This window comes from Geotrypetes seraphini, chromosome 15 (assembly GCF_902459505.1).
Source record: "Geotrypetes seraphini chromosome 15, aGeoSer1.1, whole genome shotgun sequence".
Classification (NCBI taxonomy): domain Eukaryota; kingdom Metazoa; phylum Chordata; class Amphibia; order Gymnophiona; family Dermophiidae; genus Geotrypetes; species Geotrypetes seraphini.
In genome coordinates, this window is record NC_047098.1 from 30,451,108 (window position 1) to 30,469,991 (window position 18,884).

The window sequence follows — 18,884 nt, forward strand, 5'->3', positions numbered from 1 at the left end:
GTAATGCCTAGACTCTGATTCTATGAAGTCTAACTTAACCTACTGATTACCCCTTTACCCACAATCCTCAACCCTATAAAACTTGCCCCCATCATTCCCCATGCCATTTTCACTACATATGTTCTTTCAGTGAGCCTTTTCCATTAATCATCTTTCCCACCCATCCAAAATCACACAATACAAGGTCCACTAGAGCTCCATTGTTGCAAATTAGGTGGCCACCTCTGCTGGGGATTAAGATTTACTGGGACACTATACAGTTTCTTTCCACCCATTTCTGCATACTCCTCACTGAGCTGGTCTTTCTGACTCTACACCTGTCTCAAGAAAGTCTATCAGCAACCCTTGAAAGTGCAAATTATAACTTTGGAGCCTGTTTTTCAAGCCCTCCACTTTATTAATACTGTTGTATTGTGCTTTCTCTATCTACTTCACTCACTGGGCTAGAGCTTGCCACCTGTCACCCTGTTCCTTTGTCTTGTTCTATACCATTGACTTTGAGCTAGATCATTCGCATCCAATCAGAGCTCATCAGTCAAGATGTGCATATCAGTCTTCAGTTCCTTAAATCAGATTTAATCTCTCTCCTGCTTAGCAGATCTTTGCTCTCATCATACAGTTTCTACATATGAAGCATTCCTATTGTTTCTCTTTTTACTTGCCCTTAAGAAGAGATCAGAATACTCCTTTCTTTTTGGAGCCCATCTCTTTTGTCACAGAACATTTTTCAGGCCATCATCACCCCTCCACAATCAGGTGGATGTCTGGCCGTACACCCAAAAGGTAGAACACTTGAGCAGCAGCTAGAGGATTAGGCATCCATCTTGGTGCATGTCATCCTTGCCCTACCTCCCTTTTAGAATTTCTGGGGTCGATATTCAAAGGGATTTAATTAGGCAGTAAAGGCTCTTGATTGGTTAGTAGAGAATGACATGGGGACAAATATTCTCCGTCCCCGCAAGGTCTCTCTATCCCCATCCCGTCCTCACAAGTTCGATCCCTGTGCCATTCCTGCAAGCTCTGTCCTTATCTGTACAAACCTCAAACACTTTAAATCACACGTTTTTGAGGCTTGTACAGTTAAGGCAGAGCTTGCAGGAATGGGACAGGGACAGAACTCGTGGGGACAGGACAGTGTTATTAAGATCCCTTGGGGACAAATTTGTCCCTGTGTCATTCTCTACTGGTTAGATCACACTGAGTGAGTTTGAAGCAGATAGTCAGTGGCACTTAATCAGATAGTGCTGCTGAACATCTGCTTTGACTTCCAAGGCACTCTCCAGGCATCCGGGGACAGAATTGGAAATTATGCAGGCACCAGTGCCAATGCCTATATAGCACGTGACATTGCACAAAGAGCAGTCTTACCTTGTCCAGTCAGCTATGCGGACATGGCTGTTCTCAGCTTGCTTTCAAGCACTGACAGAATCCTGAAGCCCAGACAAGGCCTGATACTGAATCTCATTTTAATTTAGCTGAAGACAGTCAGCATTTAAAGAAAAGCTGATCACCTCTAGCTGAATATTGACTCCTATATTTCTATTTATTCATTTGGTTATCTGACTTTTCTAAATATATGGAAGTGAGTTGCAGTAATAAAAACCTAAAGATTCCAACAGCTTGGCCAAAGGGTTAGTACTTGATCTGTCCTACAGCATATGAATCACCAAGCAACAGGCTATATAGCTTGATCGTTAAAACATAAGAACAAAGTGTTGCCATAATGGGACAGACCGGAAGTCAGTCAAGCCCAGTATTGTGTTTCCAATAGTGGCCAATCCAGGTCACATGTATCTGCAAGATCCTAAAAAGAATAAACAGATTTTATGCTGCTTATCCTAGCAATAAGGAATGGATTTTCCAAGTCCATCTTAATAATGGCTTATGGACTTTTCAGAAATTATCCAAACCTTTTTAAAACCCTGTTAAGCTAATTGTTTTTACCATACTCTGGCAACAAATTCCAGAGTTTAATTACAAGTTGAGTGACAAATATTTTCTCTGATTTGTTTTAAATTTACTACTTAGTAGCTTCATTGTGTGTCCCCTAGTCCTTGTATGTTTAGAAAGAGTAAGCAATTCGCATCTAGCCTTTCCACTCCACTCAGAATTTTATAGACTTCTTTAATATCTCCCATTTAGCTATTTCCCCAAGCTAAAGAGCCCTAGCTTCTTTAGCCTTTCCTCACAAGGAAGTCATCCCATCCCTTTTATTATTTTCTTCACCTTTCTCTGTACCTTTTCTAATTCTATATCTTTTTGAGATGCAGTGACCAGAACTGCACACAGTATTCGAGGTGCAGTCACACCATGGAGTGTTACAAAGGTATTATAATATTCCTATTTTTGTTTCCTATTCATTTCCTAATAATTCCTAACATGAAGCAGTTCAGTATACCCACTCCCTATTTATATCATAGAGGACAGATGTGTTGCTCTGAAGTCATGGCTCTTGAACTCCCTATTGACTGCAAAGGAAGCAGTAGTTACTTGACTCCTCAAACCTAAGCTCTGTCTCCTGTCTGTATCCCTGTCATTTCTCTGACTTTGGGGGTCTTGCACTCATACCTTTAGTAGTTGGCATGAAGTCCTTGGCTTTGTCCTTGCAGTAATGAAGGCAACAGGACAGGATCAGATCGTCATTGTTACCCTGAAACAAACAACAACAAAAAAAAGCTTTTGTTCTTTTTCCTTCAAGTCAGTATAGAACAATACACATGCAGGTCACTGATGAGGCACTTCTATCTACCAAGATATAATCTTTCTTGCCATCCCTAGTATGTTCATAGATCTCAACCTGTTCATGGGGCTCACTGTCTTCCTCTTGCATATGGCACCTTCTTGCTAATAAACAAAGAAAAATCTCACAAGATATTTGAATAAAATTTATATAAAGTGCTCAATATGACATACAACAGCCAGGCAGGCAATGGTATGTTGACTGTGAATCCTCTGGTCTCTCTTGAGTAAAAAATCATTCTTCCTCCTGAAGAAGCCATCAGTGAAACACAAAATTGTGTAGAGGAAGAGGGAGAATTGTGAAGATCGAGGACTGCTGGTTGCTGACATTTGGATTGTTTCCCTTTGGGAAATATATTTATTAATTTTTTGCTTTTTCTGTTTGATTTTTTCATGTTGATTTTTTTCCACTTGGGCAGGGCAGGATTAATTCTTCGAGGGCCCCTAGGCACACGCCCCGCCCACACCCTGTCCCCATTTATCTGTTTTCTTCTTTACTTCTTTATTTCCACTTGTATTTCTTTTTTTTTTTTTTTAAATTCAAAACAATGATTAGCATACCAAGTGCACAGTTTTTCTTCTATGCAACCCCCAAACATCTCTGAACAAATCTCCCTTCCTTCCCTTCCCACCTACTTACCCAGGACTTAACTCTGCACTCTCTCCATACACATATAAAAGTGTTCAAATATATTGTAAAGCAGTAATACTATCCGAAATACTGTATAAGTCTATATTAATAACCAAGTTTACAATGCATCTCAACTGCCTCACTCTATGTCAACCAACTGTAACCCATATGTATGGATAAACAACCAAATCTAACTCCTCTAGTATGTTCCACTCAATGTATGTTAACTTGTAACGAAACAACAAGGCAAGCAGTCCACCAAAGAATCCAACATGAAACAAAAGAAGATCGGCAGAAAATAAGGAGATTCAAATTAGGTTTATTCAAGGTGCTCCCAAGAACCATGCCCGATGCATTTCACCAAACAAGGCTAGTCAGTGCTAACAGAAAACTATGACTTTAATACACACAGAACATAGATACACCCTCACCCAGTATGGTATAAGTAATCACAAACTAAAAATAGAAATATGTAAATAAAGGTTAAACTGAACCACCAAGAAGTCAAACTGCATACAGTGAAACATCACAGAAACAATGACACATAGCCCTCTAATACTCTGCAAAATATAAATATAGCAGATGTAAATTTGAAGAAACTGACAAACAATCACCACTTTACAAATTAACATATAGAAAGAAAATGAAAATTGAAAATAAGAATATACCATTTTATTGGACTAATCCATTTTTCAATTAACTTTCAGAGGCCATAACCTCCTTCAGGTCAATATAGTACAGTCAAATCTCGGTTTACGAGTGCCGCGGTTTGCGAGTGTTTTGCAAGACGAGCAAAACATTTTAAAAATCTGCACAATCGGAAACCGAGCTTACCTCGATTTGCGAGCTTCCCCCTGCAATCCAGCATTCCCCCCCCCCCTGCGATCCTGCATTCCTCCGGCCGCGATCCGGCATCCCCCACTCACCCACCCACCCAAGCACAATCATTTACCCCGCTCTGGCACCAGCACCAACACACAGGACATGCCGGTGCCGAAGATCTTCCCTGTTGGTTGTGCTGGGCCTTGAGCATCTGCGCATGCTCAAAGCCTTCTATTTCTCGCTCTCTCCGAGAATCTCAGAGATCTCTGAGAATCTCGGACTGAACGAGAACTAGAAGGCCTTGAGCATACGCAGATGCTCAAGGCCCAGCACAAGCAACAGGGAGAATCTTTGGCACCAGCATGTCCTGTGTGTTGGTGCTGGTGACAGAGTGGGGTAAGCGATTGTGTTTAGATGGGTGAGTGGGGGTGCCAGATCGCGGTGGGAGGGGGGGTGACACGAGCGGGGGGGGATGCTGGATCGCGGGGGGGTGTGGAGCAGTGCAGGTAGCCTCGGGGGTGGGGGGTAAAGTGGAGCAGTGCCGGTGGCCTCGGGGGAGGGGAGGTGGAACGAATCAAGCGAGTTTCCCTTACTTCCTATGGGGAAACTCACTTTGATATACAAGTAAATTGGTTTACGAGCATTCTTCTGGAATGAATTATGCTCGTAAACCAAGGTTCCACTATATACTGCTGTTACATTATACTGTCCTGACCTGAGAAACGGGGTTTTGGTGTCTAACTGCCTCTCTTACAAAGCTGAGCAGCAACAGCTTCAAAGCCCTTTAAATCTCTATGGGCTTCGGGGTCGTTAGCGCAGGGTAGCCGCTAGTGCGGCTTTGTAAAAGAGGCCCTAAAAGTTAGTAAAAAATGTATTAAAATTAGTCCAATGAAAAGATTACCTTATTTTCTGTTCATAAAAGTTTTATCAATACAACTACAATACTATTTTATTCTAAAGCAACAAAAAAAATTTTTTTCTACCTTTGCGAGGAGCCGATGCCCGAGGCTTTCAGCAGAAAAACTACTGTAGGCAGCAAGGGAGCCGACCAGCAGCTAAACACCCGCCGGAGGGAGGCACCGAAGGAAGAGAGGAGGTCGTGTTGGGACACCCCTGATTTTAAGTTTACTGCTGCTGCTGCTAGTTAAGGAAAGAAGCAGCGGCAGAACAGGGATCACCACTGGTGTTGTACTATAACTATTTACCCCCGGCCTTGGTCGGTTGGTAGGGTTCAGGTGCTGTGATGTTTCAACATACCGTTGCCTGCCTGGCTGATGTGTCATACTGAGCATTTTATATAAATTTTATTGAAATATATTGATAAGTTCTATATTTGGTGAGATTTTTCTTCGAGTTTATTATTCATTTTTTTGAAAAATCTAAAAATATTAGCTTTGTTGTTTCTCCTATTATTTTGATAATTTTTTGTTAAGCCTTACCACTTTTGCTACCACATCTGTCTAGCAAGCAAATTCTCCTATTCCCTATACACAGTCTCAAGACAAATTATATCCAGGACTCCATTTTAGCCAGCCATTGGACCTTTTCTGCAATCCTCCATCCATGCCACCCCTGTAGAAGTATTGATGTCCCTTGAATAATATGAGAACAAGGTTCTGGGGTAGGATACTCCAGAATCTCACTTTTGCAGACCAGATTAATATGATCATTGAGAGAGTGAGCTGAGACTTGACCTGGGCTCTTACACTTGTGAATGCTGTTCCTTTACCTTCTGCCCAGTAGTATCCTCACTGCGAAAGGCAATTGATTCAAGTTCATTTCCACGACTTGTCAGTGCCCTCAGGAAGGGGTCCCGACCTTCAAATCTCTGCTCCAGAGACTCCACAGCCATTTTTGCTTTCTCCTGGACCAAGCGACTATGACCTCCAGCTCTGCAATCAGACTCTTGGCCTTTTGCTAAGCCATCCAATTCATTTATTACTGCAAGAACAGATCACTTAGTTAGGAAAACAGAAGAGGGGGCCATTTGGGACAAGAACCTGTACATGTCTGGGGCTCAGAGAGCTCACATTGACAAGGCCCTGGGGACACTGTACATAACTGGGGCACAGGAAAACCACAATGACAGAGTTTCAGAGACAGTGCACATGACTAGAAAAGCAAAAGGGAAAGGAATCCATGATAGAAAGAGGTACTGCAAGGGGCAGAAGTATGCAGGATGGGCAGAAGGAAGGAGTGGGTGAAGAGCAGAAGGAAGCATTGCAAAAGAGTTTGGGAGATTATGCAAAGGGTAGAAGAAAGCACACAGAAAAAGGTAGGCATGGAGTTGCTGGGTTGAATGGCATAGAAAAGGGGAGCGAGTTGAAGGGCATATGAGAGGAATGATCTCTGACACTTGTAGCTCACTGAAGTATGTATTCCATATTCTTCCCACATTACTGAGTCCTGAGCCTGATTAGCCAGAGCTGGCCACTATGAACACATCCATAGGACTTATTGCAGCTGCAGTTATGCCAACATTCTCAGGTGCTGCAAACGTGTTTCCCCAAATCCCCCAGGGCTTAGGGAACCACAGGCAGCTTCCTGACCTGCTTCCGCTGGTTCAGGAATGCTTTGTGCTGTTGGGGGAGGTAGGGGGAGGGGGTGGAGAACACATACCCATCAGGGTTGCTACTCTATGCCAAGGCTCAGGATTAAAAAAATGCTCTTCTTTTTCTTATCTTTAACCACCTGAGACAGCAGAGCAGACTGTATGCCAATCATAAGACTAAGTAAAATTCTGAGGTGGTGGACAGAATCAGTCCCAAGAACACGGGGAAGACAGACAGTACTAATCATGAGGCTTCAGGGGATGCTCCAAGATTGCCAAACTCTAGGAAAGCAAGGGAGGCTGAAAAATCTCAAGCAGGTAAGTCAATCTCAAAATTGCAGGTAAGGCAATTCTGATGAAGAAGAGGAGTGTCAGCCCTGAGACAGAATAAGAAATACACAGAGCATTAATCCTAAGATAACATGAGACACTGATAATGGCAAATCCTAAGACAGCAGAAAACAAAGAAATCTCAAGACTCCAAGAGGGGGAACATGAAGAGCGCTAATGATGAGGGCCCCATATGTAAACTGCAGATGAGACACTAAAAGAAACAATCATAAGCAGCAGAATAGAGCTGGCTCAAAGGATAGTGGGCCCTTAGCCAACTTGCTTTGGCTGTGTCCCCCATTCCATCACTTCTGGCACCCCCACCCCCAACCCCTTGGGTCTGGCATCTTTCCTGCCCTTAGTCCAGTGTCTTTTTCCCCCTCCCCACTGGTCTGGCACTGCTCCCTCACCTTTCTCACATCCCCGTGGTCCTATAATGCTTACGTCGGTCAACGGCAGCTGCAGGAGCAACATGACAAGCTGCCTTCAGCCAGCCTCTGGGTCTTCCTTCGGCCGTGTCCTGCTCACAGGACATTGTATCAGAGGAGGAAGGACACTGCAGTGGGAAGACACAGAGGCTGGCTGAAGGCAGCCTGTCATTCTGCTGCCATCAACCAAAATAAACTTTACAGGACTGAGGCGGTAGTTAGGGAGCAGTACCAGACCTGTGGGGAGGGAGAAGACCGAAGAGGAGAGACCTGACCTCGGGTGGGGGGGGAGGGGGGAGAAAAGGCTTAATCTGTAGACTGGGTGAGATCAGAGGCTGGGTATTTTGGTACCCTTAATGGCAACCTAGGCCAGAGCCTCACCTGGTCCAAACATTAAGCCAGCCCTATAGCAGGAGATGCTGACAGTGTCATCCCAAAACTATGGGGAAGAGACAGACAAAGATGAAAACATGCAGAGTACCAAATCTAAGACTGTGATGGGCATTAAGAGTGTGTTCTCTTCAACATCAGACTCAAGATTCATGTTTCTATTGGATTATTCAATGAATTTAGTCATGGTTGGAAAAATGAAAGACCAGTTCTCTACAAGAGATGCATGGATTGAGGTACACACATGCAGTACAACATATTCCACAGAATATCATTAGGAGAATGAGAAATCATTACACATGGTAGGAATTTTATAAACAGATTTTGAAACTTGTTATCAATATAGATACTTAACCATATTACAAATAATGTACCCAAATCCCACACCTCCTCCTATGGGAGTCAATCTTCAGAGTGATTTGTACAGGTAAAAAGTCTTTGACTTGTGTTAGTCAGCTCTCTAGAAACTGCCCACCCTCAAAGTGGCTAAAAATATATCCATTGTTCCCAGAGACGAGTCTAGGTTGGGAGAGGAAAGGTACAGGCGTAGATGGCATTTTCAAATCTTCAAAAATCAATAGTGGAAACAAAGCTTATACTCAACTGAACTGACAAACCACCACATCAAAAGTAAAGCTTATCAATAATGATGTATAATACGTGATATAGAAACAAACAAAGAAAAAACCTCAAACACCCAGATACTGCATATCACACCTATATCTTTACTGGCGTAATGTTATTTATTATAGGTCCTAAAAATACCATTTGCTAATCTTTTTCTATATACCACCCATTGTGGAATTTAAAATATTAAAAAATTGCAATTCAATTGTTATAAACAATACAAGTACCGTATTTTCGCGGATATAACGTGCGCGTTATACGTGATTTTACGTACCGCGCATACCCCTCGCGCGTTATATGCCTGAGCGCGGTATACAAAAGTTTTTAAACATAGTTCCCACCCCGCCCGACGCCCGATTCACCCCCCCAGCAGGACCGCTCGCACCCCCACCCCGAACGACCGCTCGCACGCGCTCCCACCCGCACCCGCATCCACGATCGGAGCAAGAGGGAGCCCAAGCCCTCTTGCCCGGCCGACTCCCCGACGTCCGATACATCCCCCCCCCCGGCAGGACCACTCGCACCCTCACCCCGAAGGACCGCCGACTCCCCAACAATATCGGGCCAGGAGGGAGCCCAAACCCTCCTGGCCACGGCGACCCCCTAACCCCACCCCGCACTACATTACGGGCAGGAGGGATCCCAGGCCCTCCTGCCCTCGACGCAAACCCCCTCCCCCCAACGACCGCCCCCCCCCCAAGAACCTCCGCCCGTCCCCCAGCCGACCCGCGACCCCCCTGGCCGACCCCCACGACACCCCCACCCGCCTTCCCCGTACTTTGTGTAGTTGGGCCAGAAGGGAGCCCAAACCCTCCTGGCCACGGCGACCCCCTAACCCCACCCCGCACTACATTACGGGCAGGAGGGATCCCAGGCCCTCCTGCCCTCGACGCAAACCCCCCTCCCTCCAACGACCGCCCCCCCCCCAAGAACCTCCGACCGACCCGCGACCCCCCTGGCCGACCCCCCCACCCCCCTTCCCCGTACCTTTGGAAGTTGGCCGGACAGACGGGAGCCAAACCCGCCTGTCCGGCAGGCAGCCAACGAAGGAATGAGGCCGGATTGGCCCATCCGTCCTAAAGCTCCGCCTACTGGTGGGGCCTAAGGCGCGTGGGCCAATCAGAATAGGCCCTGGAGCCTTAGGTCCCACCTGGGGGCGCGGCCTGAGGCACATGGGCCAAACCCGACCATGTGTCTCAGGCCGCGCCCCCAGGTGGGACCTAAGGCTCCAGGGCCTATTCTGATTGGCCCACGCGCCTTAGGCCCCACCAGTAGGCGGAGCTTTAGGACGGATGGGCCAATCCGGCCTCATTCCTTCGTTGGCTGCCTGCCGGACAGGCGGGTTTGGCTCCCGTCTGTCCGGCCAACTTCCAAAGGTACGGGGAAGGGGGGTGGGGGGGTCGGCCAGGGGGGTCGCGGGTCGGTCGGAGGTTCTTGGGGGGGGGCGGTCGTTGGAGGGAGGGGGGTTTGCGTCGAGGGCAGGAGGGCCTGGGATCCCTCCTGCCCGTAATGTAGTGCGGGGTGGGGTTAGGGGGTCGCCGTGGCCAGGAGGGTTTGGGCTCCCTTCTGGCCCAACTACACAAAGTACGGGGAAGGCGGGTGGGGGTGTCGTGGGGGTCGGCCAGGGGGGTCGCGGGTCGGCTGGGGGACGGGCGGAGGTTCTTGGGGGGGGGCGGTCGTTGGGGGGAGGGGGTTTGCGTCGAGGGCAGGAGGGCCTGGGATCCCTCCTGCCCGTAATGTAGTGCGGGGTGGGGTTAGGGGGTCGCCGTGGCCAGGAGGATTTGGGCTCCCTCCTGGCCCAATATTGTCGGGGAGTCGGCGGTCCTTCGGGGTGGGGGTGCGAGTGGTCCTGCCGAGGGGGGAGAAGAATCGGACGTCGAGGGGGGGCATCAGGCTTTCAGAATGGGGACAGGACTTCAAGGGGGGACAGGCAGATCTTCAAGGGGGACAGGCAGACCTTCAAGGGGGACAGGACTTCAAGGGGGGACAGGACTTCAAGGGGGACAGGCACGGAGAGGCGGGGCAGTGCACCGAAAGTCAGGGCGGGTGAACGGTGAGTCGGGGCAACCAGAGGAGAGTCGGGGCAGTGCACCGAAAGTCAGGGTGAGTCGGGGCAACCAGATGAGAGTCGGGGAGGGCGAAAGGAGAGTCGGGGTGGCCAGAGGAGAGTCGGGGAGAGCGAAAGGAGAGTCGGGGTGGCCAGAGGAGAGTCGGGCAGCATGCGCGTTATATGCCTGAGCGCGGTATAGAAAAGTTTTTGTACATATCATCGTGATTTCTGCGCGCTATACCCCTGTGCGCGTTTTACAATGGTGCGCGTTATATCCGCGAAAATACGGTACATATTTCAAAATAGTAACACTTAACTTTCACTTGTGACTCGATTGTTTCACTCTAAGGCTTCCTCAGGGGAAGTGTTTCTCTGCTGGTATTAAAATACAAAACACATGGCTGCTGAAAAATATTACTGCTGTTTGTGGTTCACTCTTCAGTGACAACCTAAAGAACATACCACAGGCAATCCTTCAGTAGTAAAATCGCCACAGAAAATGTGACTCTACTGGCAATATTTCACAAAACATGAAAAATAAATATGTTGACTCTTACTTGAATAATACTTGCACATGATTGCAAAGCATCCTACTGTTGCAACATAGGCATTATAAAACCAAAATGGCGCCCATCCTTTAACAAAGATGCCAACGAACCACAGCCAATCAATGAAGAGGAATTCCAACTCTAACTCACAATAGGCTATGACAATGTGCCATTTATTTAAAAAAAATTCAATGGAGATTCAATTATCCAAAAAATGTCTTCCATTCTATAAGATTATTGAGTTCTATAGGTTCCCAACAGCAGTTTATGTATCCATTGTTGTTCCTTACAGAGTAACAATTTACCATGGTTTCCACCTCTGATGCTTTCAGTCACATTGTCTTGGCTTATGGTGCGTTAGAGTTGGGATTCTTCTTCACTGATTGGCCATGGTTCGATTGCATTTTTGTTAAAGCATTGGCACCATTTTGGTTTTGTAATACTGATGTTACAACAGTAGGAAGCATTGTGAGCATGTGGAAGTTTTATTCAAGTGATAATTTATTTATTTTTCATGTTTTGTGAAATATTGCCAGTATTGTCAAACTTTACACGGCATGGCAATTTTAGCTGCTGAAGGCTTGTCTGTGGTATGTTCTTTAGGTTGTCACTGAAGAGTGAACTACAAATGGCAATAATATTTTTCAGCAGAGATGTATTTTGTATTTTAATGCCAGCAAAGAAACACTGCCCCTGATGAAGCCTTGGAGTGAAACAGCTGAGTCACTGACAGAGGAATGTTCTCCCTGGACAGCTAATCTATTTAGCCACACATTTTTCATTGCTTCGCCACATCCATGTGACACCACAACACCACTTTGCATCAATAAACTTAGTTACCCTATTCAATCTACCATGAAGATACTGGGCGTAACTCTCGATCAATGCCTAACCATGAAAGACCAGGTAGACTCCTTAATCAGAAAGGGTTTCTTCACTCTCTGGAAACTTAGATCCATCAAATCATATTTTGATACGCCATCATTCAGAATCCTGGTACAATCGCTAGTACTAAGCCAACTTGATTACTGCAACATCGCCTATTTAGCAATTTCGCAAAAGAATATGCGACGCTTACAATTGATACAAAATGCAGTGGTCAGACTAATCTTCAGTCTAAGGAAATTCGATCACGTAACACCCTACTACCGGCAGCTACATTGGCTACTGATGGAAGCACGTGTAAAGTTTAAGTTCGCTTGTCTTTGCTTTAAAGTACTATACGGACTAGCCCCTAAATACATAACTGACCTTTTCGCATTCTCAGCCAACAAACACAAGAGAAGCTCACACTCGAACTTCGTTTCCCCTCCAGTTAGAGGATGTAAACTGAAAAAACACCATGAACACCTTCTCTCACATCAGGCAGCACTATGGGGTAAAGATCTAGAACAATTGCTTTCGCCCACTACTTATAAGGGATTCAGGAAGCGCCTAAAAACATATCCATTCCTGAAATATCTAGACAGCTGACCCATACTCTCTGTCTCCTCAATACGATTCTGATGACCTACTATCCACTTTCCCTCACCTCTTTAAGCTCAATCAACTTGTAATGTCTTTTAATCTTTTGTAAACCACATAGAACTTCACGGTACTGCGGTATATAAACTGTTATTATTATTAGTATTATCTGGTGATGTCACCCTGATGACATCCAACCCCGTTAAGTGTTTCTGTTTTGAAATATGGACTTGTATTGTTTATAGCAACTGAGCTGCAATTTTTGAATATTTTAAATTCCACAAGGATTGTGTATAGAAAAAATTTTAACAACGGGTTCTTTTTTAGGACCTATAATCACAACATAAGAACATAAGCTCAGTAGCCCGTTCTCACGGTGGCCATCCAGGTCACTAGTACCTGGCCAAAACCAAGGAGTAGCAATATTCCATGCTACCGATCCAGGGCAAGCAGTGGCTTCCCCCATGTCTTTCTCAATAACAGACTATGGACTTTTCCTTCAGGAACTTGTCCAAACCTTTCTTAAAACCAGCTACGCTATCCGCTCTTACCACAACTTCTGGTAATGCGTTCCAGACCTTAACTATTCTCTGAGTGAAAAAAAAAAATTCCTCCTATTGGTTTTAAAAGTATTTCCCTATAACTTCATCGAGTGTCCCCTAGTCTTTGCAATTTTTGATGGAGTGAAAAATTGATCCACTTGTACCCGTTCTACTCCACTCAGGATTTTGTAGACTTCAATCATATCTCCCCTCAGCCATCTCTTTTCCAAGCTGAAGAGCCCTAACCATTTTAGTCTTTCCTCATACGAGAGGAGTTCCATCCCTTTTATCATCTTGGTCACTCTTCTTTGAACCTTTTCCAGCATCACTATATCTTTCTTGAGATAAGAAGACCAGAATTGAACGCAATACTCCAGATGAGGTCACACCATGGAGCGTTAAAGGGGTATTATAACATTCTTAGTCTTGTTAACCATCCCTTTTTTAATAATTCCCAGCATCCTGTTTGCTTTCTTGGCCGCCGCCACCCATTGAGCAGAAGGTTTAATCGTATTGTCTACGATTTTATAATACCCAGATTCTAAGTTGGACCCTAGCATCCGGTAACTATGATTTGGGTTATTCTTCCCAATGTGCATCACTTTGCATTTGTCCACATTAAATTTCATCTGCCATTTGGATGCCAAGTCTTCCAATTTCCTAAGGTCTGCCTGCAATGTTTCACAATCCGCATGCGTTTTAACAACTTTGAACAGTTTAGTGTCCTCTGCAAATTTAATCATCTCACTCGTCGTTCCAATTTCAAGATCATTTATAAATAAGTTAAATAGCACAGGTCCCAGTACAGACCCCTGCGGCACTCCACAGTTTATTCTCCTCCATTGAGAAAAATGACCATGTAACCCTACCCTCTGTTTTCTATCCGATAACCAATTCCTAATCCACAACTGAACTTTGCCATGACACTTCAATTTTCTGAGGAGCCTCTCGTGAGGAACTTTATCAAAAGCTTTCTGAAAATCTAGATACACTATATCAACCGGGTATAATATTCAGTATCTGGGTTTTTTAGGTCCTTTTTCTTCATTTGTTTCTACGTCACATATCATTATTGATAAGCTTTACTTATGATAGAGAGAGTAGAGAGGGACAGATTCTTCAAACTTTCTAAAAATAAAAGAACAAGAGGGCACTCGGAAAAGTTGAAAGGGGACAGATTCAAAACGAATGCTAGGAAGTTCTTCTTTACCCAACGAGTGGTGGACAACTGGAATGCGCTTCCAGAGGGCATAATAGGGCAGAGTACAGTAATGGGGTTTAAGAAAGGATTGGACAATTTCCTGCTGGAAAAGGGGATAGAAGGGTATAAATAGAGGATTACTGCACAGGTCCTGGACCTGTTCGGCCGCCGCGTGAGCGGACTTCTGGGCATGATGGACCTCAGGTCTGACCCAGGAGAGGCATTGCTTATGTTCTTATGATGTGGTTGATTCTCAAATCTTCACGCATATTCTTCCAATAAATTTTAACTCAGAATAATCAGGTGCATGTACTCTGTATCAAGGGCAAGTTTCAAAGAGAAGCTATACAAATATCTTTACTTTTGAAAACTGATGAAAAACCAGCAGGTAGAATATACACAATATTTGTCCCAGGGTAGACAATGTGAAAACTGTCCCTTAAATACTATCTAAATCATGGTGTTGGTGAGGGAAGGTTCTGAACTGCTATTGCGATGTCAGTCTTCAGTGATGGCTATGTTACATATTTATATTCCTTGAAAGCAAGTGTGCGGTGCAGTGGTTAGAGCTACAACCTCAACATACTGCTCCTTGTGACCCTGGGCAGTCACGGAGTCCCCCATTGCCCAGGTATATTAGACAGAGCGTGAGCTTACCGGGACAGATAGGGAAAAATGCTTGACAACCTGAATGTAAACCACTTAGGCTATAAGAGGTAAATAACTAACTAATTAAATAGATACATACATAAAATTTACCTGGGTAATAGCTCTCCTTGGACTGGGTAAAAACATGGCAATGTTTTAACTGGACTGCAGACTGATGTTCCCAGTGGCATATTTAGGTCAAGACATTTTTACAACCACATGAGCAAAATTTATCTTTTAGCTGTTTGCAGGTAGAAAGAACATGAACCTGTTCAACAAGCATCCTTTCTGCTACTTTTCAAAGAGAAGGGGATAACATACTTACTGCTATATAGTTCACAAGTATGTGTGCTGTTTGAAAAATTTCCCATTATCTCAAATAAACTAAAAACAGCTTTGTTTTAAATATCTTTCCTTAGAGCAGTGGCTCCCAAACCTCTCCTGGGGGAATTTCTAGCTAGTTTGGTTTTCTGGATATCCATAATGAATACGTATGAGAGAAATCTATAAGCAGTAGAGGATGTGCATGCAAATCTCTCTTGTCTTTTTAAAAATTTAATGGAGTTCTTTATTAAAACATTCAAGATGAACAATAACAAACATAGAAACAAGAATCTTTAACAGATCACTTAGTATTCATATATCAAATAAATAACTCTCTGTTCCATGTTACTCTATTCCTTGTAACCAGTTTACTATTTGTATATTTTGAAAATGTCAATAAAAATTTAGGTTTCAAAATACGTAAGTAAACCACAGTTTTTATATCAGAGTAAAAGTGTTGAACTAAAAAGAAAAATCCCACATAATAAAAGCATCCTCCCGTGCCCCCCTCCAAAAAGAATCCCTAGTCAGACCACCTAACCCCACTAGAGGAAAAGAAAATCATTAAACCACTCCTTTCCTGCACACAATTAACCCAATCAATGTACCTCAAACGCTCCCCAGATCCTCTCCCACTTCACCTAAGCCTTTCACCTGATTTGTTTATCACATTTATAATCCGCTTTCACATACACAGTCTGAATACATACAATTTTACAAGACCAGGTGTAAAACAGGGAGAGGAATAAGGGTCAAAAGATCCAAAACAGTATGTTTATCATAATACAGATTGCAGTTAGTTTCTCCATTCAATAAATATATCTTAAGTTGTTGGCCTGCCAGCAAATCCCTCTTTTGAATATTCATTGTGGATATCCTGAAAACCTAACTAGCTGGAGCTTTCCTCAGGACAGCTTTGGGAACCACTGTCTTTAGAGGTACATAAAGGCATAATGAATGCCTAGAGACCTGCATAAAATCACAGTTTTTGCACCTTGTTGCTTTGATTATGATTGCTCTTTCTATTGCTGCTGCTCAATTGGCTTTGTAAGTTCTCAAATGATTCCCGCATAAGTCTTTTTCATTTATTTTCACTCATCTGCAAATGTGCATTTTTTTTCCCTACAAAAATGTTACAGGAAACATTCTGCATCAACAAACAAATTCAGCAGCAAAGTCTATATTTGCAAAAAGATAAGAAAATGGAGACTTCTAACGAGTGAAGGAGTGGCAAGGATCCAGCAAATTGCATAAAGCATCGCTTTCTGAAGGGATCTATCCAACCAACCATAAAGTGACATCAGTCAAAGGAATCTTACCTCGGACCTTGACAGCCAACATGAAGCTGTGTGAAACGCACACTGAACCATTTCAGAACCTCCCCACCCTGCCAGACCACCCAGCAATACAAGTGCATCTGCCAGGCCACTGTTTACCAATAAGGGGAAGCAGCACCAGCCCTCATTGCAAGCTTTATAAGGGAAAAAGACCGAAGTGACCTTCTCTGACAGAGTTTCTGCCATAGAAGCACAGTTCTTTTTTTTTTACTCCAGCTGTTAAGCTGGGGATCAGTGCTCCTAATCTTTGGAGCTTTCATTCCCAAACAATGTTCCCCACCCTGCTCCTCCTCAAATTCCCCCTCCGGATCCCTTTTCCTACTCAGAGCTACTGCAGCTGGAATCTCCTGGGGCTCCCCACGCTACCAGCTGTGGAAGGGCAGGATTTAACATGTCTGCAGTAATAGGAAGCAAGGCAAATGCCACAGGGGAAGGGAGCCCTGGGATCTCCTCCTGTGGCCAGCATGTTATGATTGTATTCTTACCAATGAGGGGAACCACAAGGATGTAGTGCCGGCTATCCAGCAGCCGCAACAGGCTGGGCAGGTGGTCAATAAAGCCATTTGTGTCTGGCACCAGGAAAAGGGGTGAAATCTCTAGTTCAATGTGCCTCATCTGGTCCTCTAGTACTGCCTGAAAGAGAAATCCATACCCCATTACATCAGACACACAGACAGACCTGTACAAACAGCTTAAGTAGCAGAGTATGTATGAATCCTTTAATTCCTAAATCATACAGTACCTGCACAGGTTAGCAACTGTTATTCCCCTTCTCCTCCCTGTATAGGTAAAAAGCTATCACTCTAGGCTCTTAGACAAGGAGGTGCTGAAGCTGACAACCAGCAAAGGTTGCTTGCACAGGCCTTTTCCCACCATGCTCTGGCAATAACTGGGTTCGAGTTCTAAACTGGGCCAGAATCTCATTGCACCTTAGCAAATCTGTTATCAGTATGGAGCATGTGCAAAAAATTTAATGATTGCAATGATCAGTATAAAGAGGAATGAGATAAATATTGAGAAGTCTGGAAGGGTAGTAGAGAAGTAAAAGAGGCACAATTTTATTGTCGAGTGCTATGAAAGCACTGGGAGTCTCAAACACCAGAACAGAGATATCAGCACTAAACTAAAATTTTCAAGTCAATCCTGGAGCACCACAACCAAACTGGTTTTCAGGATATGCAAGAGCTAAATTTGTATGAAATACAGGCAGTGAATGCAAATAAATCTCTCTCATGCATATTCATGGTGCATATCCTGAAAAACAGTGACTGGAGTACTCCCGAACTAGCTTGAGAACTGCAGCATTATGATAACCACAAAAGGAGAAATGGTAGTAGCTACAGAATGAATTAAAGAAGAAGGATGGATCCCTGAGGTATTCAAAGTTAAAGGTCTAGAGGAAAGCGTAGAACGTGGAGACTCAGATTGAAATGTACATCCGTGTACTGGCAATTCGTGTATCAGTGTGCACTTTCAACGTGTGTGTGTGACTTGTGAATATGTGCAAGCTGGTGTGTGTTATTCTGGGTGTATGCCATTTTCGTTGTTGTAATATGGTGTTTGCTTTTCCATGCTGGCAGCTGTGCAGGCGTCTGTGCTTCTCGTCACGTCCCATTGTGATCCTTGGGCTGCACTGTGAAGGGAGGACACAGGATGCTCTAGGGCTGAAAGCATCAGCTTCTTCAGGAATGTGCCACCCACATCCCCTCTGGCAGTCAGAGGATGAGAGGGAAGTGCAGTAAAGGGGGGTATTGCACAAGGGTAACAGGGCAATAAAGAGGGGGGTGCTGTGAGGGAGGGGATGTTGAACAGGTCAGACTTAGTTCTGTTTCTGACTAAAAGCCTCAGTGGCTAGGGTTGGAGATGAGTTCATAAGTGATGTTTGGGCAGCATTCTTTTACTGGCTCTTTGCTGAAGTATATATAAAGCAACCTATCCAAATTTTGTAAGACAGCTTAATCTCCACACATCTGATCCCTGTCTGGGGCCCAAAGATAGTTTGAACTTGCCAGGGGCCCAAGAAGAGCCTGACTCTGCCCAGATTCTGGAGACATCTGTAGTCTACCAGTGACATGCCAGGTCCAAGTATATTCAGAATGTGCTGTTTTCAGACTGCCAGCCCTGCAACCTTGAATGAAAAGCAAGACTGAGACTGCCTATGCCTATTGCCATTTCCAATGTTTATCTCAAGCGTCTTCCTCAATTGTTGTTGCAGTGACATCTCCAGTATCTGCCAGTCTCAAGGCCCTGGG

At 44.5% G+C, this 18,884-nt stretch overlaps 1 protein-coding gene across 3 annotated transcripts in view; it reads right to left on the reverse strand.

The window, feature by feature from the left end:
* Positions 1 to 18,884, reverse strand: part of SMG6 (SMG6 nonsense mediated mRNA decay factor) — a 317,581-nt gene that overhangs the window by 9,601 nt on the left and 289,096 nt on the right. For all 3 annotated transcript variants that reach the window (XM_033921220.1, XM_033921221.1, XM_033921222.1), the window contains 3 exons: positions 17,118 to 17,265; positions 5,922 to 6,133; positions 2,569 to 2,650 (listed from right to left, as the gene is read on the reverse strand). In XM_033921220.1, coding sequence (XP_033777111.1) covers positions 2,569 to 2,650; positions 5,922 to 6,133; positions 17,118 to 17,265 — 442 coding nt within the window. The remainder of the gene's footprint in view (positions 1 to 2,568; positions 2,651 to 5,921; positions 6,134 to 17,117; positions 17,266 to 18,884) is intronic.